At 62.9% G+C, this 21,374-nt stretch overlaps 1 protein-coding gene and 1 long non-coding RNA gene across 6 annotated transcripts in view; one reads left to right on the top strand and one right to left on the bottom strand.

Annotated features, from left to right (window-relative positions):
* The window catches only part of KCNQ1 (potassium voltage-gated channel subfamily Q member 1), a 307,863-nt gene that overhangs the window by 130,864 nt on the left and 155,625 nt on the right, over positions 1-21,374 (top strand). For all 5 annotated transcript variants that reach the window (XM_032358151.1, XM_032358152.1, XM_032358147.1 and 2 more), the window contains exon 11: positions 8,984-9,104. In XM_032358151.1, coding sequence (XP_032214042.1) covers positions 8,984-9,104 — 121 coding nt within the window. The remainder of the gene's footprint in view (positions 1-8,983; positions 9,105-21,374) is intronic.
* LOC116598814 lies at positions 2,433-20,721 on the bottom strand. The gene is made up of 2 exons (XR_004289163.1): positions 16,034-20,721; positions 2,433-8,316 (listed from the first exon to the last, which is right to left on the bottom strand). It is a non-coding gene; the product is annotated as an uncharacterized LOC116598814 (long non-coding RNA).

The following is a 21,374-nucleotide window of genomic DNA, read 5'->3' as shown; positions in this document are numbered from 1 at the left end:
GGCGCTGCCGGGAACCAGCCCCTGGAACCGTGTCTTGGGAGGCTCGGACAGGGCCTCCTGGAGCACGGGGGCCCCAGAGGGTCGCAGTTATGTGGGTGGCTGTGTCACTCCCTTTCTGCTTCCCGTGCGCACTTGGGGCTGACCCCGTCCCGGCGCAGTGGCCACCCGTCCTCCCCGGCGCCCCCGCCGTGCAGACCCTAACCTCAGGTGCACGGCCCGTGTGTGCGGGGGCCTGGGAACCTCACCGTGAGGGGAGATGTGGGGCGAGGGTCCTCCATGCCCCCCATTCCGGCTCCCTGCGACCGGCCAGGACTCTCAAGGCCGTCTCGGCCCTTGACTCCCAGGTGGCCGCTCTGCCCACGTCAACTCTAGCTGCACATCCCTGACAGAACAGAAGGCCCGAGGTCTCCCACGGTCAGTGCCAGGCATCCCGGCACGAGGGGCACGGACAGGGCCTCACAGGAGGGGTGGAGAGGGCGGGCGGGCGTCCCAGCAGGATGAGGCCAGCCACCAGCTTTTGGGAGCCCCCTGGTCCCCTCTGCCCTGCGCCTGCTCGAGCTCTCCTGGGACCTCAACTCCCCAGACCCCTCCCTTCGGCTCATGCCTCAGCCCCGTTTGTCACGCACATTCCTGAGGAGACTGTCCTGGTAACAAATGACGGAACCCCAAACCCAAGTGAGCCGAAGCACAAAAGGGACCTTTTTTGGCTCGTACGTCTGGACCCAGCTGTTCCAGACACAGCTGGACCCGGGGCCGGGATGATCTCGCTTGTTCTCACTCTCCACCTCCCGTGCTCTGCCCCCACCCGCTGGCTCCCTCCTCTGCTCTCCCTCCCCCCACCCACCGGGCGCTTCCCTAGGGATGGGGACTGGGACGGTTGTAGCCTTAGGCAGCCCCTTCCCAAGGGGACAAGATGGACACTGGCTCGGCGAGCACAGAGCACACAGAGGTCGTCTCTTTCTCCCATTGTCCCTGCCAGGGGCTGGGGCCCGGCTCTCATTGGCCCCGACCGGGGTACGAACCCTCCTCAGACCCAGGCCATGGGCCCCTTCTGAGGACAGCCCGACGGGGCACAGGGTGCCTGACCCCTGCAGCCCGGGGCGTGGGGAAGGCACCGCTTCCAGAAGGCAACTGAAGGAGCCCTTCCCAGAGCCAGGCCTGGCCGCCGGGCGGGCGAAAACAACAGGTGTCCACTCAAGCAAGGTATTTTCCTCGCAGACCCGGGGACCGGCTGTGGACATACATTCTCACTCTGCCCCGCGCCCCTGGTCCTGGCAGCTGTGGTGGGAGCGGCTTTGACACTTTGTGTCCATGGTCCTTACTTCTCGCCTCTGAGCACAGACACAGGTGGCGGCCGCGCTGGCTCGGGGTCTGTGAGCCGGGCACAGGCAGCTGGCACGGGCCCGGGGCCGCGGCTCAGCGATGTCACGCAGGGCCTGGCTGCAGCTGTCCGGATGCCCTGGGGAGGGGGTTCCCGTTCACGGCGCTGGATCAGCAGGCCCTTGGCAAATCCGCCAAGAGGGCTGGATTTCTTGGGGGGGGAGGGGGGTGGCGAATGGGGCTCTGACTCCGGAAGGACAGGGGGCAGCTTCTGCTCATCCCCATGGGACGGGCTGGCCCGGGGAGTGCGCCTGGGCCCAAGCCCAGAGGGCCGAGGCGGAGGTGAGAAGAAAGGTCCTGCCAGGCACCCAGGAGCTGGCGCCTCACCGCCAGCCGCCGGCAGGAGGGCTCTGCGGAGGACTCGGGTTACACCTGGGGGATTACCCAGGATTTGAATCAGTCATGAGGTGTGGCGGGGACGTTACCAGGGAGACTGTTCCCAGGTGGGGGGCAAGGGGCCATGGGGCCGGGATCAGGGTTGCGGGCTGCAGACTGGCCGTGGGTCTGACTTGCTCCTGGAGGCCCCAACCCGTCTGTGGGACCCCAGGCACAAGGTTTCGCCCTCTCTGAACCCCCGTCTGCTCATCTAGAAGCAGGGATGGAAGCTGTGGGGCGACTGTGACAATGGCATGGTGTCACCCTTGAAGCTGCACGGGGGAACGGGAGGCCCCCTCCTGCATCTCGGGGCAGTCGGGCACGTCCCGGCGTCAGGGTTGACCTGGCCTCGCCGTGTGAACATGCGGGCCACGTTGGGAGCCAAGGGACGCGTGGGCCCCACGGCTGGGAAGGAAGCCTCAGGCACATATGGGGCGGGCCAGGGCTTGGGACCCCGAGGGGGCGCTCCTGGGGGGGCGGGACGGAAGGGCGCAGGGTGGGAGCCTCCCACACCCAGCTGCCTCCCTGACGTGTGCAGGTGTCGTCACTACTAGAAAACACGACGAGAGCAGGAAGGACACAGCCCACCCACCATTTCTTCACCCAAACCCACACGCGGTTACCAGTTTGGTCTACTTCCTTTCAGTCTTTTTTCTGTGTCCGTATTTTTTTTTTTAAAAGAACTTGAAATTGCCCTGGAGCAGGGCTGCTGGCTGGGGAGGACGCTGCTGGGCTGGTCGGTTCTGGTCGGTTCTGGTCGGTTCTGCTCCGGAGGGAGGTGAGGCTTGGCAGCCGGAGTGGCCAGCTGTGCCGCCGCCACGCCAGAGGCCACACTCGCCATCGCAGACCGCCCACTTTCCTAGAAAACAAAATCGTTTTGTTCTGCCCTGAAAACTGAGGCCCGGCTTCTGGCCGTGACAAGGCCAAGGCAGCCAAGGGATGAAAGCATCAGAACACGGGGCCGTCTTATCGCAAGTGTGACTTCCCGGCCACTGGGGCACGGAGGGCTCGTCCTGGGGTGTATCCAGCAAGAGCTGTCCCGGCAGCGGTACCTGTGCTCGTGGGCCCAGCCTGCTCCGAAGCCGGGGGGCCGGGGGTGCTGCTTGTCTTGTCCCATCTCAAGCTCCTTGGCGGTAGGGGTGACAAGCCCGCTCTCCTGGGGCCACCTGCCCCCGAGCCCGTGCCTGAAGGGGGCAGCGTGCCGCTGTGTCTGCCGAGGACACGGGGCCCCATCCCCCAGACTCCCTGTGCCTCCTGCCAGCAGCTGTGGCAGTGGCAGGAGTCAGGGGGGTGGGCTGCACCCCCGCCCCCAGCCCGCCCCGGCCAGCAGTGGCCTGCGACAGTGGGGGATGGGTCTCTGACACAGACACGGGCAGAGCAGCCCGTTCCTTTGGTTCGGAAAAACACACCTGTGGAAGCCCTCTGCCCCTCGCCTCGGGGCCCCTCGTGCTGTTCCCAGGATTAAACCAAACGGCCCACGTTCCTCTCCGGCAGGTGCAGGCCCCACCCGCTCCGGGCGGGCAACTGATGTGCAGTTTAATTTCCTAAAACACCAGGGCTGGGCCTTTCTCAGGGGTCAGGTAGCCCCCCCGCCCCCAGCCCCGCTCCGTCAGCGGGCTCCAGAGAGGACACTGGTCATCCCGGGTGCTCCGAGAGCGGCCCCGCTGGCCTGGCCCCACTGGCCTGGCCCCGCTCTGCCCTTCTCTCCTCCCGTAGACAAGTGATGCAGACATAAAAATATGTATTTGTGTTCTTTCTCCTTTCCTTCTTTTTTTTTTTTGAAAGAACATCTGAATCCTGGACGGGGTTTCAGCTCTGTCACTTGACAACTGTGTAACATAACCCAGGGCACCGGAATCTCGGCCCCGGGGCTCTCGCCCCTCCCAGGCCTGGGAGCTGTTGACTGTCCTCGTCTTCTTCCCGCTTTCCGGTCACTCTCCTGGGCTCTCTGGGAATGTCACGGGCAGAGAGCCCGTCACTCAGAGCCCTTCTCCCGGGTGTGACTAAGTCATGTCTGTGCGGTTTCCTGCTGGAAGTCAGCCCCTCTCCCCCACGGGCCACGCGCTCCCCACGGTGTCTGACTGCCCGTTGGGTGCGACACCTTCACGCGTGTCCTTGGGCCACGGGGTCCTTCTCGGCTGCTGTCTGGTCCGCTCCGCTGCTCCGCACGCGCCCCTGGTTTTCCCGGTGGACCCGCGGGGCTTCTTTCTTCGCCGCGCACTCGCCGCGCGGTCGCCCTTCCCGCCTTGCCCGTCGTGTTTGCTGACGAGCTCGGGATCTCGAGTGCGGTCGCATACATCAGCCTTTCCCCGTCCGGATATTGTTTAAGTTTGAGGAAACCCTTCCAAACACTGAGGTCATGGAGGCAGTTCTAGAATCAGTTCTAAAAGCTTCAGAGTTTTGCTGTTCTCTGTAAGTCTTCAACCCCCCGGGAATGCAGATGATGAGTTCTTGGTGTCCGGCACGAGGGTCCAATGGAACGTGTCTCCCACATGGACAGCCACTTGTCCCTGGTCACCCTCTCCCACCCTGTGCCGGCCACCGCAGGTGCGTGGCGAGCATCCCTGTGCGTGCAGGCTCTTTCCGATGTGTCGCCCTGTCCTGCCGGCCCGCCACGTCTCTCTGTCGGCGGCGCCGTCTCCTGGGGCATGGCGTCGCACGAGGTGTGGGCACCTGGTAGAGCAGAGCTCTGAGCTCCCCGCTCTTCGAGAATATGGCCGGTTCTCGGTTGATGGCATTTCCAGATCAGGTCTAGAGTCAGGAGCCAGATGCCCGCACGCCAACGGCAGGGTTTCTATTACGGCTCGAGGGGGAGAGTCTTTTGTCTGTTGAGTCTTCTAGAAAGTGGAGCAAAATCTGTCTCCCCCTTGGTTAGGTTACGTCTTCTTGAACGGCTGCCACCGAGGCCTAACCATCTCTCCTTAGGGTTCTTGTACGTCCCGATCTGATACTGAAGAGTGTACTCTACTGTCGTAGACAGGATCTGTCTGCTCGTTTTGATTTGGGGTTGCTGTGGGGCTGTTGTTGGATTTTTTGTTTTTTTATGTTTTGTCTTTTTTTTTTTTTTTTTGCTTTTGCTTTTTTTGACTTACAGGAGAGGCAAAATAATACAGGGGCCCCTGTGTACTATTTACCAGCTTCCCCTAACGCCGGCGCCTCACGCGAGTGTGGTACAACCGTGGTGAAATTGCTAAAAGAAGTCACTGTCGCGGCAACGCTTGTATTGAGCTAAAGCTTAGTTCGTTTGCCGGGCTCAGCAGTAGCTGAGTCCTTTGGTCCACCAGTTGTGGTACGTTTCCATCCAGCGCGTCTTCAGGCCTTTTCTGAGTTGTGACGCCTCCTCCTCGGTCTTTGCTCGGTTTTTGTGACCTTGGCATTGGTGAGGAATGCTGGCCGGGAGTCCGCGTCCCGCTGTCGGGCTCCTCTGGGACTTCGGGGGAGACTGGGCTAATGGGTGTGCCGGGAGCTGACGTGAGGCGCTTCGCATCTCGTCGGGGTTCACGACAGCAACGTGATTCACTGGTGCTGCTAACCTTGACCCCCGGGGTCGTGTCAGATGGCTCCTCCCCCTTTCCTTGGCCTCGTGGGGAGCGGGTCACTGAGTCTGCTGTCCTCGAGGGGGGCGCCTGGCGTGCCACCTTCTGCGACTGGGAGGGAACAAGTCAGCGTTAGGACCCCCCAGCCACGAAGGGACACCTGCGGGGAGATACTCTGCCTGTCGGCTGCCAGTCCCACCAACCGATTTGAGCATTTCTCCGTGGAAGTTAGGATCTGTACCTCTTCCGGTTATCTGCTTGTTTCTATCAGGACGAACTCAGGGATTCTTGGGTTTTGAGCTACAATTTGATACTAATTGTTATTTGTCTTGTGGTTCAAACTGCTCTGGCTTCGACCCCAGGATCGAGGGTCCTTTGGGCTCCTGCGCCTGCTCAACACGCCCCCACCCACTCGGAGCTTTCGCTTCCTTCCGAGCCCCTCACGGTAACGCCAGGCTCCTCGTCCGTCGCCCTGCCGTGGCCCCAGACTCGTCCTCAGCCAGAGAGCACTGGTTCCTCCAACCGGAAAGGGGGTGGTGTTTAGAGACCAGGATCTGGCCCTGGGGTCGCTCGTGGCTCTCGGGTCTTTATGGCTTCTGGGGCCTCTCCACGGACAGAGCAAGGAAGTGTGCGTACGTCCATAAGCCAAGGACACGCACGTGTCTGCATTTATAGCTGTGCCTACAGGAAGAGCAACACGGGTTCATACTGAAATCGCAGCCGCGGGGGCCATTTGTGTCCCCCAGCATGACACACTTTTTGCTACTGCATCTCTCAGAGAGTGAGAAACCAGGTTCCCGTTATCGATAATTTATGTACTTACTTGTTTGACCCACAGTTTCCCTATGCGAAGTAAGATTACCGACTAGAGCCCCGTGTTCAGGACAGTCTGAGACGGCTTCCCGAGCCCAGGGACCGCCGACTTCCCGTCCTTTCCGTGCTCCGTGGTGCCGTGTCACGCATTCGTCACACGAATTCACTTGTCCCAGGACGCTTCCATTCCTAGGGTCCTGCGGCTGGCTGGCTGATGTTTTCTCTTCTTTGGTTTGCATACAGCAAAATTCACTCTTGGGAGATGGTTCTGTGGGTTTTGACGATGCCTGGATTCACGTATCCACCATCAGAGCAACACAGAGAGAAGTTCCGCAGCCCTAGGAACTCCCTGGTGCAAGCCCTGGGAAGTCAGACATGCCCCCTCCCGCAAGCACGAGCAACCATTGATCTGTTTTATGTCCTGGTAGCTCTGCCTTTTCCAGAATGTCATAGAAATGGGATCACAGAACACGGAGCCCGTACATCTGGCTTCTTTCACGGCCTCGCGAAACGCATGTGAGGGTCAGCCACGTCGCCGCACGAGCTGTCGGCTAACGGCTTCTGGTTGCCGGGCAGCGCTCCACTGTGTGGCTATAAAACTGCTTGTTTACCCACTCACCTGCGGAGGGACATCTTGGCTGTTGCCAGGTTTGGGCGATTTTGAGTAAAGTGGCTGTGTGCGTTCGTGTACAGGTTTGTTGAGTGTACATATTCGATGTCCTTGGGTTAGTATCGGGGAGAAGGACTGCCAGGTTGCATGGCCAGTGCACACTGAACCTCAGAAGACAATGCCGAGCTCTTTCCCAGCATGGCTGTGTTACTCGGAACATCTTTTCCCGTGGACTTGTAATCCATTTCTTAAACTGGGTTGGTGGCTTTCCTGCTGTCATGTTGCCAGGGTTCTTTATAGATTCTAGACACAAGTCCTTGGGCAAATAGGAGACGTGGAAACAGCTTCTTCAAGTCCAGAGCTTATGTCTGGTTCCCTCAGCAGTGAGCCTTTTGCAGAGCAAATACCTGTAATTTGATAAAGTCCAACTTGTCAACTTCTTTGTCTACTGACTGAGCTCACAGTGTTGTACTTCAAAACTCACTGCCAAACCCAAGGACCAGAGATAGACTTCTGTGTCTTCCTCAAGAGATGTTATATTTTATGTTTTACGTTCATTTCTCAAGATTGTATATGATATAATAAAAAACAAAAACAAAAATAAACTTTAAAAAAGGTTATAGACGGTACTTTTACGCTTTCAGATTGTTGGTGAACACCCAGGATGTTAGGCATAAATGGTAAACGTATTAAAATTCACATAGACGACATCCATACATTTCTATCACAAGTAAATTTAGGAGATGGTTGTGTTCCTTTGCACTGGGAAAATCTTTCTTTTACATAAAGCAAAAGATAGGTGTATCACTTTAGACGGATAAAACATTTCCTATGATAAAAACAACCATACGCAAAGGCTACTAGCCTGGGGAAGACTTCTGTACCTTACGTGACAAAAGGTTAGTGTCTTTCATCAGTAAACAAGTCCTACAAGCTGAGAAGCAAAAATGAGCAAAAGATACGAACAGGCAATTCAGTTCTGCGACAGGGAGTCCAGACAGCCTCGGAGAGCCACAAACCTTCTTCAGCTTAAAGGAAAAACAGCTTCCTCGTCCTCCACCATGCCCGGCAGGCCCTGGGAAGGGCGCCAAGGGCTGGCTTGGGCGTGGATGTGGGCAAGCTGTCACAGTCGCGGTGCTGCCGCTGTCTCAATCACTACAGCTTCTTGGGAAAATGCTTACAACTACCTGGGAAGCCGCCCTCACCCGCGCCAGCGTCCGGTGCTCCTACAAATGGGGGCTGTGCCATTGCTCAAAGCAGTAGCTTCAAGCTAGCAGGGCCCAGCATCCACCTAGCACAAGGGGCTGCATGAGCTGAGGCTGGTGTAAACCAGGGGCACAGCCCAGCTGCCCAGACACCAGCGCGCACACACTCACCGGTAGGAAGGAGAGCAGCACGGCACAGCGTGAGAGGCGCAGGGAAGTCACGTGTGTGTGAAAAGAGTCTTACCTGGTGTCAGCAGTTCCGATGAGCAGGGGCGGTGAGCTCCGACTCCCCTGGGCAGCTGGCCCGGAGGACCTTGGAGGAGGCCGGCCTTCGTGAATCTTGGCCTTGTTGTGCCTTCTACATGAGCGCTCGCTTCTCTCACAACAGAATCTCTAACTGGAGGAAAGGAAAGTCAGCCCAGTGCAGGGACGGCAGGTGTTCTTACCAGCACTGCGTACCTGCACCCTGTTGCTGAGGCGTACCCGGGAGCCTGACCCGAGCTGTTGGGACGGGGTCATTCCCACACCTCCCCTGGGGTCTGGGTGGCTGGTGTGGCTCCGTGGCCTGCATGGCGTGGGGTCCAGGGCTCTGTGGCTGTCCCCCGTCTCCCAGCTTTTGGCTCTTCATGGGCAGACCAGCTTGAGGCGCCCCCAATGCAAGGCCAAGAGTGACAGCATGGTGGCGGAAGTCAGGGTCTCTCTGACCTGTGCTTATCAGCTGCGCTTTACTGGCCTGAGTGTCAGCTGTGAGCCTGGGGACAGGCCTGGACACCAGCGCCCAGCCCGGGCAGTCCTCCCCCTGCAAAGGGGTCACAGGCCTTTGAGGCCTCAGGCATGTGGGGGCCGTTTTCACCAGCCCACCGCCCAGATCCTCGGGGTAGAAGCTTCATGAGCCGTCCCCAGTCCTCCCCAGCCCTGCGGATAGATTCTTATCGGTTTGGGGGAAGGCTCAGGGCTTGCAGGTCCATCCCCTTGGGGTGGGCGTCTAAGCCCAGCTCTGGGCCACCGGACACCCCGAGCCTTCTTCAGAGGCCTCACGTGCTGCCCCACGCCCTTCCCCACAGCCAGGAAGAGCCCCATGCTGCTGGAGGTGAGCCCGGCCCACTTCATGAGGACCAACAGCTTCGCCGAGGACCTGGACCTGGAGGGGGAGACGCTGCTGGCGCCCATCACCCATGTGTCACAGTGAGTCCCCACGTGCCCACCTGGGCCGCGCCGGAGGGGCCTGGGGCTCGGAGGGGCTGCCTTGCTGCCGGCCGGGGCTCGGGCCTGCTTGCCGGGGGCCTCCACTCGCCAGCTGCCCTCAGTGACCTGGGGCCCCCTGCTGCCAGGGGCCGCACCCAGAGCCTGGGCCCCGAGTGAGGGGTGCGGGAGGCACATGGGGCCATTTCCCGCCAAGTCTGGGAACACGATCCTCTTGTTCTGACTTATGGAAAACCGAACTGATCATTTTCCACTTGTTTCTGTGCCTTGAGCGTCCGAGCAGGTTGCTTCTCTCTCCCCTGGCCCCTCCCCCACCCCCCAAAAGAGAGACGACTTTGTTTCTCGGCGTTTCCCCCTAGAACCCCAGAGCCGCCGCGGGCAGATGCCGAGTGCCGCCTGCCAGTCGCGCTGCTGTCCTCAGGGGCTCCTTCAGGTGGAGGAAATGGCTGATTTTCCACGCCTTCCAGTTGGCCGTCCCCCGAGGCACAGCTGGCCTGGGACGCACGCCCGTCCTCCCCCGCCTTGCGGCCCTGCCAGGCCGATCCCCGGGGCCCAGCCGCGCTGCGATCCCTCGCGAGGGGAGTCAGTGCTCCCGACAGGGCGCCCAGTGTGGACGGCGAGCCGTCGGGTCCGGCGGGCGCTCGGGTCGGTTCCAGCCACTGCCCTGCGGGGGATTCCCCCGGGCGAGGCCCTCCGTGTCGGGATGTGCGCTCCTCTCGGCCGGTCCCAGGCTCGCAGGCTGACCGGGCTCCTCTGCCCGCGGACATGGGGCGGTCTCGGCAGGCCGTCGGCGTTCCTCTGGGGTCTCGGTGTTGTCGTGAGCCGTGCGCGCGCCTCGGCCGGGGTGAGGCCCTGGGCCATTGACCTGCAGGTGACCGAGGAAGCGGGGAGCCCGGTCCCGGGGCGTCCTGGCTTGCTGGGGCAGGACTGGTAGAGTCGCATAGCCAGAATGCGAGCAAGACGGGACCGTCTCGGGCTGGTGTTGTGATCGGGCAGGACCCGCCGGCCAGCTTTCCAGGGCCCCCAGGCTCATAGGCAGGTGGGCAGCGCCCTGTGGCTGGCAGGGGGCCCCCAGTAAGTGCTCCCCGGATTGGAAGAAGCCGGCCGGCTCACTAGGAAGCAGGGGCAACTCGTCCTTGTGGACCCGGGCCCTGAGTGGGCTGCTGGGCCCACACCCGTCCTGGAGACGACCAGGCAGGCTCACTGCGTAAGTGCGCGGGAGGGCGGTGTGAAGCCAGGGACAGGCCAGTGCTCGCAGGCAGAACGCCGACTCACCGCTTCGGCTCCGGCCTTCCCAGAACCCAGGGCACGGGAGACCACAGAGTGGTCACGGTTGGAGCTCTGCGGCTGAGGTCGTGTGCCACACAGGTGCAGTGCCCACTCAGAGCCTGCTGGGACCCATGACCCTCAGGCAGGGGTCCGTCTCCAGGCCTCCCTGGGCCTGCTGTCCCGTCCTGTCCCCTGACCCCTCTCCTTTATCCTCTCGACCATGGCTCAGCCCCTCGAACACACACACACGGAGTCCCACCAGGGAAGGACAGGGCTGCCACCCACCATCAACGCAGCTGGGTGGTGAGGCCTCACCATCTCCCTGACCCTGCGAGACCCTCACGGGGCAGCCCAGGGTGAGGCTGACAAAAGGCTCGGGACTGAGCCGCCCCCCAGACAAGCTCACGGCTGCCCCCAACAGGCATCACCCCTTTGGCAGTGAGGGCCGTCAGCCCTGGTGTCGGCACACACTGTCTGGGGGCCACAGGCCACCCACCTGCTCGGGGAGCCCTGAGAGGAAGTCCAGGCCAGCAGAAGCCAGATCTCCAGGAACGCTTGGCCGTTGCTCCTCCAGGACTGTGGCGGTCAGAATGGAGGAGCACGGAGCCCCATGCTTGCCGCTGGCTGGCTGCGGGCTTTCTCAGGCCGGCCCCCCGCGTGTGGGGGCTGGCTTGGGGAAGGGGTCTTCGGTCAGCTCCACTGCTGCCTGGGCCTCTACCCCAGTCCTCGGCCAGGTCCCCGTGCCAGAACGTACAAGGGCTTCTCCCGGCAGCTCCATCCAGAGGTGGTGGCGGGGTGCGAACCCACTGCTGGGGGGCTGGGGGGCAAGGTGTCCGGTATGGTCCTCGGGTTTGTGATGGGGAGATGAAGGTCAAGGCACCATGGTCCACTCGGGGCAGAGTCAACGGTCGCTGCTGGCGGACCTGAACAGATGTGTCCTCGGCACAGGGAACTGTGCCTTGGGGAGCCATGCTGGGGACAGTGGGACAGAAGCTCAAGGAGATGTGCTGGGCCCTTAGGACTGAGGTGCCCCCAGGGCTGCAGGCCAGGTAGAGGCCCCACCCCACCGTGGCTGGAAGAGCAGGTGGCTCTGGTGGGAACGGCGTCTGTTCAGGGCCGTGCCCGCCCCGTGGGCCCGCGCTGAGGCTGCATACCTTCACCGGTGCTCCTGGTGATCGGTGCTCCTGGTGATCGGTGCCCCTGAGTAAACTTGGCTCCAGCAGCTCGGGGCCATGTCGAGGCTCCTACAGGTCACCCAGCCCTGTGGACCCAGCACAGGGGACAGAGGCCCGTGCCCTGGTGTGTGCGCGGGGGTCTTGCAGGGGGCAGAGGGGGTGGGAGGCAGTTACTGAAAAACAGATTCATTTTTCTTCAGCATTTTACTGAGGTTAAGTGTATTACCACGTTGGGTCAGTTCCAGAATTCAAATTAAAAGCATAAATAAAGACACATTTTGTTTCCATCTCAAGCTCTCCCCACCCGCTGGGCCCCAGGGAGGTGAGGTCACTGCAGCCTTGATTACGGGAAGGTCCCTGGGGCTGGGCGAAGCTCTTCTTTCCGGGGCCTGCTGGCCATTGGTGGGGCAGGGGTGGGGGTGCCGGGGGCCGGCGAGCAAGCCGGGTGCAAACTGGGAGTCACCGGGACTCCATGGCTTGGGGAGGCAGAGTGGTCTTGGCCCCATGAGCAAGCCCCAGCGTCTCGGTGCAGCCCTGGGGCCCTCGCCCAGCTCCAGGGTCCTGGGCCGCAGCCTGACACACACACCTTTCCAGAGCCCCTCTCTGCCTGGAGCTCTCAGCACCTGTGTCCCCCTCACCCAGAGCCTTGCCACAGGGCTTCCGAGGGGCAAGTGTAAGGTAGAGACGGGGCATCCGGGAGAGCCAAGAGAGGACGGAGCCCCGCAGCCCTACGGGAGTGGAGATGAGTTCCCAGGCTCCTGCCGCACCCCTGCCTTCTGCCCACGGAGGGCCACCGGTGGGGCAGGAGGAACGGAGGGCCACCTCTGTGTGCGCCCCTGTGTCCTGCACGTGGTGTCCCTGTCGGAAACTGCCTCGTCACTCATCGGCACCCATCGGACTCCTCCGCCGTGCTCGCCCCAGGGAGGCCCAGGCAGCACGTCCTCCTCCGGTACCCCTCCTCCACGGTACCAGCCGCCTCGGCCCTCAGCACGGGGTCCCACCCTCTCTGGCTCTCCTGGAGCCCATGGCCAGAAGGAGCTCCAGGACTGTGGCTCCTGCCCCAAGGCAGGCTGGATTCCCCCAGGGCCAGGCAAGCCTCACAAGGTGGCAAGGGCCTGGGCGGGGCAGGGTGGGGCTGGTCAGAACTGGCCTCAGCACGGGGATCTGTGGCTCTGGTTGGGTCTGCGTACAGGGGAGGCCTGGGTACCCTGTCCCAGCAGCCTTGGGAGACGGCAGCCAAGTCAATGAAGCTCCCTGCCGCACCCCCCACCCCCCACCCCGCCACCTAGCTGCCACGGTAGCCAAGCCCAGCCGGGAGTCCACATCCGTCCCTTCGGGTGACATGAACACCCCAGGCAGATGGTGCGAGAGGCCAGGCCCGCAATGAACACTGCGGCCTAGCGTTCCCCGGGATTGATGCCTGGACCCCCCTTGTCTCCCCGTCCTGGCGTCGTGGCTGGGCGAGGCCAGGCTCCTGCTTACTGGCCACCCTACCCCGTCCTCCTCCGCCGGGGGTGTGCAGAGCCCGACGCCCTGGGCATCTGCATGGTCCCGGGGCAGGCCAGGAGCCTTCCAGGGAAGGGAGGCTGAGGGAAGGCAGGGCCGGGGTGGGGGCGCCGTGGGGGCCCCCACAAGGTGACCATGAGCACCTCCCCGGCAACTGTGAGCCTGTAGGTCCCGTGACAGGACAGCCTGCGCATCTTTGAGCAAACCCAGCTCCGCGCGCGTTGATTAGAATCTCCACGTCTCCGGCTGTCTCCCGGGCCCCGCGGAGTCTCCTGCCAGAACGCTCAAGTGTGTCTTTTCCAACAAGGCCGCTGTGGCCTGGCTTTCCTCCACATCACCACTAACGTCTCCTGAATTCTGCGTTGTCAGCGAGGCCATGGCCAGCCCCGTGCCTTCTGGAAACGGGGGCAAATGTCACCAGGCTCGGCCCTGTGCTCAGCTCTGTGGACTGGGGGGCCAGGTCTCTGGACGGGCCCGGCTCGGCTGGGATGTTTTGGGGACCCTGGGGCCTGCTGCAGCTCCCTCCTGAGGCCAACAGAAGCGCCAGGCTCCACGCCTCGCCGAGTGGCCATGCTCCTTGCTCTGCTTCTCACCCTGTGAACCTTGGTGGGAAAGTCTGAAGAAGGCCACTCGGGGCCAGCGTCCGGGGGATGGGGCGTGGGGGTTGCCAGGAACAGATGAGACCAGTGTGTCTTTCCAGACCGGTGTCCTGTCTTTGCTGGAGCTCCAGACCACCTCTGTCTGCACGAGGTGACAAGGGAGCCCCGTGGGAGCCCGCCCAGGGGGCTGTAAGGGGCCCCGTGAGTCACAGGCCCCATCGGAGCCTCCCAGCCCCGGCCAGCTCCAGCCCGGCTCTGAAATGCATGGGGGGATTAAATGTTCTCCTAATTGAATTAAAAGCGAGGCGGAGTGGCTCAGTGGGAAAGAGACAGGACTGGGAATCAGATGCCCTCCATCTGGCCCTGAGCCCGCACCGGCCCAGCTGCAGGCCGGCCCCGGGGGCCCCTAACCTCTGGGAGCCTCACTTCCTGCGTCTGAACACGGGAGGAGGATGCTGCTGGCCTCCTGAGGCCGTGGCTCCGGGGAGCGGGCCCTCGGTCCAGGTAGAAGGCCCGGAGGAAGTGGGGGGCCTCATACTCTCTCAGCAGCTGTGGCCAGAACTCCCGGTCCAGGGCGTCCATGCGTCAGGGCTCAGTCCCCACGGGCAGTGTCGGAGGGTATGCGGGACGGTGCGGCATCCATACCCTAGAGGCAGCTGGAGGAAAAAACGACTTCACGGAGAGCACCGGTGTTGCCACAGAGACATTTCCGGGGTTGCGGGTCCCCCACGGGCCTAAACCTATAAGGAGGGGGGCCTGAGGGCAGCATGGCCAGGAAGCCCAAGTGGGGGGCCAGGCCCAGCCTCTCTCTAGGCCTGGGCTGTCCAGCTCTCCCGTTAAGCCCAGAAAGGCCTGTCCTTGCCCGTAGGGCATTTCAGCGTTCCGGCGGAGGGGTGGTCCACAGGCGGATGAGCGTCATCTCAGCACCGGCGCGTGAGCGTAGCCGGGACGCCCCCGTGCTCCCACTTCCTGTCACGCCTTCAGACGGCCGCCCCCGTCTTGGCTTCTGGCAGCAGCACTTGGTGTTGCCCGTTCTGGAACTTTCCATAGACAGACGCCCCGGTGCACACACCCCTGCATCCGGCTGGCTCCCCGGGAGACGTGCACGAGGTTGCGGAGAGCGGTGCTCCTTGCGCCCCGGGCGGCTGGCACGCCGGCGTGGGAAGGGCCGGCACTGTTGATCCGTTCTCTTGTCGACGGCCCGTGGACTGCGTCCAGGCCGGGCTGCTATCGTCTGCGCTAAGAACGCCCCATCCAGGCTTTCTGGCCGCCGCACAGGCTGCACTTCGGCGCGCATCTGCCTAGGTGTGGGGGCGCAGGAGGGGCGCACATGCTTTCCCCAGTCCCGCCCAGCTGCCAGCCCGCGGGCACGGCTTGTGAGGGCACCCTCGCGCCATCAGCCTGGCATTGTCGTCTGTGGGGACTGGATGGCGGCGGCCGCCGCACCCCTCCCAGTGTTATTGGGTCGGATGTTGTCTTTTGCCAAAATGCTCACGTCTCCGGCCCGTCAGACATGGGGCTAGCTCTCCTCGCCGATTTACACGTGCTCTGTCTTCCGTCTGTCTCCTGTGTCCCGGGGAGGGCTCGTGGGGGACCGAGCCGATCGTGCCCCCGCGTGCCCGCACACGCTCGCGGCGCGCCCAACGCAGAACCACCACCCCGCCCTGCCCCACCGCGGGCCGGCGCTTACTCTCACGAGGGGCGTCTCTGCTGAGCAGGAGAACTGCAGGTGAACTCAACGGGACCCGGTTAATCAGACGTTTCCCTTCTGGCCGGTGCTGCTCGCGTCGTATTAAAGAGACTTGGACTACTCCAAGGTCATAAAGATCCGCTGGTTTTTCCTAAAGCTTCGTGAGCTCACCTTCCGCATGTAGATTCCATCTGGAATCGATTTCTGCATCCAGTGTGAGGCTGGGGTCAAGGTACGCGTTCTCCCCACTGGATACGCAGGCTGGCTCGGCCTTCAGGGACAAGGCCAGCCTCTTTCCACCACCCCGCCAGCTCCGCGCCACCCCCGCGCCACCCTGCCGCGGCCTATGGTCCACGCGTGGCTCTGCTCCGTTCCACAGCTCAGACCACAGCATGTCCTCCTCACCAGAGCCTTGCTCCATCGCTGCTGGGGTTTGGTAGTAGGTCCGGACAGCTGGTTGAGAAGGCTCCAGCCAGGTCCCCTGCCTCGCCCCTGGCCTGTCTCTGTGTGGCCCCCGTCCGTCCCTGCGGCCAGCACCCACGGAAAGCCTCCTGTCAGTACAGGCTGTCTCCCCAGATGAGGGTGGGGACAGCCGACATTTTCTCAATAGTGGGTCAGTAGTGGGTCTTGGCAGCCATGGCCCCCGGCCCCCACACCCCTCGCGCTCCTTACCGTGTCCCGCAGGCTTTGGCACTGTGGTCACACGCGGCCAATCTGACCCTTACGTCCCACTGGCTGGTGCTCAGGTGTTCGCCACGCCCAGAGACGCTGTCTTCCCGGAAACCCCGGCCAGCGTGTATCCGTTTGGCCTGGAAGGCACTGCGGCAGTCAAGTCACCTCTCCGAGCCTCGGCGTCCTCTTGTGGACCCTGGAGATGGGCCTCATGGTGCAGGTGTGAGCCGTGGAGGCTGTGGGGTCGGGGGTCTGGCCCGGCCCGGATCCGAGAACTGCGTTAGCCAATGCAATACCTCACTTGGGGGGACCCTGTACTTCACTGAGAGCTTCTGAAAGCGCCAGGTCGCAGGTCTCCGTGGGATGTGGATGGGGTCCATGTGCAGCCTTGAGTTCCTGTCCCCAACGCAGGCCGCAGTCGGGGACTGCCCACAGCCTCCAGTGGTGACGGAAGGGGCCAGCTCCCAGGGAGGTACAGGGAGAGACCTGGGCTTCCGTCCCGCTCTCTGGGGTGGCCACACGTGCTCCGATGTGCTTCTGCCATCATTCTCACCGTTTACCGTCGGGCCTACCCGCCAAGGCAGCCACAGCCGCCAGCAGAGTGAGGGGCGGTGTGGGCCGGGCATCCTGCCTGCCCGTGGCCCCGTGCGAACAAGGACATGGAGGCATGGCCGTGGCCCCATTCTCCGGGGCCGCTCCCCAGGCAGCCCAGCCAGGACGGCCGTGTTCCCAGGCTTGCTGGCCACCGGGCACTCCTGTCCCCAGAGGCTACGTGTCTGTGTCACACTTGGTGGGGGGCTGCCGTTGGCTGGGACCCACAGCTGTCACGGCGGGTCAGAGAGCACTGCACGGGAGGGCCGAGCCTCGCCTTGTCCCAAGAGGCAGAGGCCGAGCCGGGGCTCTGTCGCAGACGCACGTTCTCCTGGGGAGCCCGGGGCTGTGAGGGGGAAGCCAGGCCTCCCGGAGGGCATGCAGGGGCAGGGAGGTCACCAGCCAGTGGAGGCCGAGGGGCCTGGCATCTGGCTTGGGTCTTCGCCTCCCAAGTGTTTCTGCGGCCCATCGGCTGGAGAGAGCAGCTTGTGGACGGAGATTATGCGCTTTGGTTGGAGTCTCTCTGTGGCCGCTTCCTCCAGGAAGTCTGCCCGCTGGACTCTGCACACACCGGGGACCTGACCCCATGGTGCATGGAGGGTGGGGGGCCTCATCGACCCGCAGGCCGCTCGGGGGCTCCCGGGTCTCCTGGGTGAGGCCGACTTGCATGCGTGAGACACAGGGCGGCGGGCCGAGCTTCCGGCTTCTGGGGGTGGCCCAGAGCCCCCGGCCAGGCGGTCGTCCTTTACGTGGGCCAGGCCTCTTGGGACTGGGTGGGTGTCCTGGGCACAGGCCACCCCAGTTGCTGGTCCTTGGCAAGGACTGTCTCCTGGGCAGAGGTCTGACAGTTCCGCCATTTCGGGTCCGGTCGGCTCACGCGAGGCCTGGGGCACTATCTGGGAAGGGCAGAAAGGGAGGCAAAGGGAGAGGGACACAGAGTCCGGCCTCAGAGCCTGGCGTCCCCAGCGTCCCTGGCGCCCCAACGCCCTTCCCCTGGGCCCACGTCTGCTTTGCCCACCCCAGCAGCCCCAGAGGCAGTCCCTCGAAAGACACTGGGGAGCAGGCTGGCCTGGAGCTGGGACGCCCTCCGGATTTGCCCAGAGCTGCTCCGCCTCAGTGGGCGCAGGCCACTCGGAGCTCTGCGGGGATGTTGCACAGCTCCGGGAAGCGATTTTTAAGAGGCAATTCAAGGGATCTTCAAAGGTCATTTTGACTCTACCTGATTGGTCTTTGGAACCGAACCATCACGTAAGATCAGACTAGGCTGTGCCTTCCAAAGTCTAACACGCGCCACAACGCTGTCCTGCGGGGCCCTGCTGGGGAAACTGAGGCAGGGGTTGGGGTTACGTCACAGGCAGGAGAGGACATGGGAAAGATGCGGGGGGTGAGGCTGTTCCACGAGAGCGAGCTCAGGGCCCACCCCCACAGCCCTGGCTGTGGACCCGCTGCCCACAGAGCCCAGCCCCTGGACAGGAGGCAGGCAGCTCCCAGCCGCCGACCCCAGGCCCCCCGCCACTGCTCCGGTAGCCAGGCTCCGTATCTCGGGGATAAAGTGCAAGGTAAGGTCACGCTGGACCTTTAGCTTCGAGCCTTTTAACCTGCTTGTCCGCCCGGCCCTGCCCAGGCTGCTGTGGGGCCCTGTGTCGTCTCGTCCCCCGTGTCCGGCGGCCCAGGGGCGGTTCTCCTCCCTTCCCTTCTTGCGGGCCTGCCGGCGGCGGTCTTGCGTTTGCGCCGGCCTCAGCTTCGGAATCTGTTGGAGCGAATGGAACCTTTTCCAGTTTAAAACACTAGAATGTTTTTTTTTCTTTTCTTGAGCTACCCCATGGAACCCCCAGCCGAGCCGGTGGGCTCCAGGTGGGGGCTCACGGGGCCCTGACTGCGGGGCAAGACCACAGCAAGAACAGGGGCCCAGACTCCAAGGTGGGGGCAGCCGCAGGTGGAGGGACACCCCTGAAAACGGGCTCCCGGCGTGACCGAACTCTGGCTGGTGTGTGTGTAGGGACTGGGGTGGGGCCATCCACCGGGTTCAGAGGACATCACTGGAGTGTCCTCCCCGGGGACCCCCACAGCCCACGGCAGCTCTCTACCATCTACCCCTGTCTTGTGCTGGAAGTGGGCTGCGTCGGGCCGGGGGCTGGTGGGTGGGGTGGGGAAACTCTTCTGTGGCTGTTGGGAGATGGACAGCCTGGGACATGGGGCCGACAGCAGAGATGAGGGGACCCTGCCCAGAAGCCATGCCAGGTGCGGACAGCTGGGACCAGGCCATGGGACTCCTGACTCCAAGTCCCATGCTCCTTTGGTTCCAGTGGGGGCCATCTGTCCTAGTGGGACCTGTACTGCAGCCTGCACCAGCCCCAGGCCCCTGGCTATTAGGACAGCAGCAGGAGCATGTCCTTGAGGCCTTGGTCATGGCTGTGGCCTGCTCCTTACCCTGCTGTTTCTATCACACCAGGCCCCCCACCAAGGGACACAGGAAGAGCATCCCCCCCCCAGTTCAGTCCACTGTGGGCCACACTCGGAAGGAGAGGCCGGTGGAGTTGAGGCATCACACGAACACCGAGCAATGAGGTCCAAGCTGTCCAGAAGGGACAGGGAAATCGGCCTCTCCGGCCACGACAGGAGACCCCAGCCGGCAGGAACAGGGTGGGGTGGCCACCAGCCGGTGCTTGTCCCCGGGGCTGCAGGCCCAGAGGCCTGGGCGGCAAAGCCACAGGCTCCTCCCCAGGGAGACCGGCCAGGCCCCGGAGCAACCCCCCTTTCTGGGCCAGGCCGCCCTGAGTGCCGAGCACAGGAGGAGCCGTAACTCCTGCTGCGCACGGGCCTCCGTGACTCCGATGGCCTGCGGGAGGCTCGCGCTTCCCACCTGCTGCTCCCCGGCCATGCAGGTGGCAAGGTCCCAGTGACTGGGGTCAAAGAGAAGCTAAGCGTGACCAGCCTGTCCACCGTGTGTGGCTGATCATGGACTTGTCTCATTTACTGGGCCGCTGTCGGTCTCTGCCTGTCAATGTTTAACTCCCCCGGATGCCAGATCTCAGGGCCCAGACGGCCCGGCGTGGATGGGGGTGGGGGGCACGGGTGCAGGGGGCAGTGCTCCCTCCGGGGGTGTGGGGATCGTCTGCAGGTGGGATATGGAGAGGCGCTCGGCCTGGGGTGGGCTGCCGGGGGCCGCGCTCTCTCTGCTCCCGCCGCAGCTGGCGGAGGCCACGGCTGGGATGCCCAGCCCCTTGGGCCCCTCGGTGGTTTCCGGCCACCGTGGGCCTGGGGTGCGGCCCCCTCACGTGTGCTTGCCAGCTGCCCCACGCGGGCCTGGCCCCGGTCTCCCCGCGGGTGGGGAGGGAGGCGTCGAAGCGGGGCTGTGGGGCCACCCAGCGTGGGCTCAGGAAGGGAAGGAATGCGACTGAGCCGGGTGCGGCTGAGGCGAGCGCAGCCAGTTGTGGGTTTTTCTTGGGGCCCAGAGAGACGGGAGCAGAGATGGAGGCCCCTCTCTCTCGCCCCCGCCACACACACTAGGACCTTTCTTCAGTGTGTGGCTGTGGAGCTGGAGGCCAAGGACACTCTCTGGAAATCTGAATTCCATGCGCTCTTGGCAGAGGGCGGCTTCCTGCTTGGGGAAGGTGTGCGCGTGTGTGCGTGTGTGCACACAGCCCCGGGGGCCGGAGGCGGGAGAGGCACGTGGGCGGAGGGGTGCTGGGGGGACGTGGAAGGTGACCCCCGTGTTTCCAGGCACCAGATGGCCCTCGCAGGGCCTGGCCTGGGGAGTCAAGGCAGATACCTGGAGGGGAGGGCTCAGTAATGTGCCAGCAGCAGCGTCTTTTGAAATAAGCTCTGGCTTCCCACAGTCACGGCTAAACACGGCTTTGAATTTGAAAGCCAGGACTTTTTTGCAAAATAATTCAAAAAGTTTGCTGAGCCTTAAACCTTCCCTGACAATTCCTTCCTTCTGAAGTTAACTCGTTAAAGTTGCTCCAATCCTAGCCTGGTGCCAGACCAGCTTCCTGGAAACTCTCGCCAACGGCTGGCCTTTGGAAAGGCTTGTCACCCTAATAGCTGTTGAAAAAAAAAAGAAAGAAAGAAAGAGAAAGAAAAGAAAAAGAAAAAGAAACGCTCACTGGGCACCTCGGCCGCTCACTGGGCACCTTGGTCGCTCACTGTTGGCCGCTCACTGGGCACCTTGGCCGCTCACTGTTGGCCGCTCACTGGGCACCTTGGCCGCAGGGTCTGAAAAGTCCTTTGTGTTCGCTCTGGCTGCAGTTTTCCAGGCCTGCTTGTGGGGCTGACTGGAGTGGTTTCTCTTCGTTTCCTCTCACAGTGGCGGGCACTGGGCTGCCTGCTTCCCGCCCAGCCGCTCTGCCGGCCGCACGTGTTGGCCTCCCCACGCCCAGGTGGGGGACGGGGATGCCCAGGCCAGAGCCCCTGCGGAGGCCGGGTGTGGACATGTCCCGAGTGGGTCCGCGGCCTCATCGGCAAGGCCCCCTTGCCCCAGTGGGGGCAGTGCCCGGTCGAGGAGTGCCCGGGGTGGGGTGGGGGCTCCTCGGTCAACATTGTGTCACTTCCCCAGAGAACGCAGGTTCCAAGAGGTGCCTGGCCAGTGCCATTTCAGAAGCGGGGATCACTCGCTCCTCCCAAAGCCAAGTTTTAGCAGAGAAGAAAGGCAGAAAGCGTTCCAGCTTTATTCTTTCCTTTTTCAAAAAAAAAAAAGTTTAAAATGTGACTGTGCGCTAGGAAAGACTTCAGTGAACCCAGACATGGG

Source organism: Mustela erminea, chromosome 9, assembly GCF_009829155.1.
Source record: "Mustela erminea isolate mMusErm1 chromosome 9, mMusErm1.Pri, whole genome shotgun sequence".
Taxonomy (NCBI): domain Eukaryota; kingdom Metazoa; phylum Chordata; class Mammalia; order Carnivora; family Mustelidae; genus Mustela; species Mustela erminea.
The sequence above is the reverse complement of the archived record's forward strand: the minus strand, read 5'-3'. Positions and strand labels throughout refer to the sequence as shown.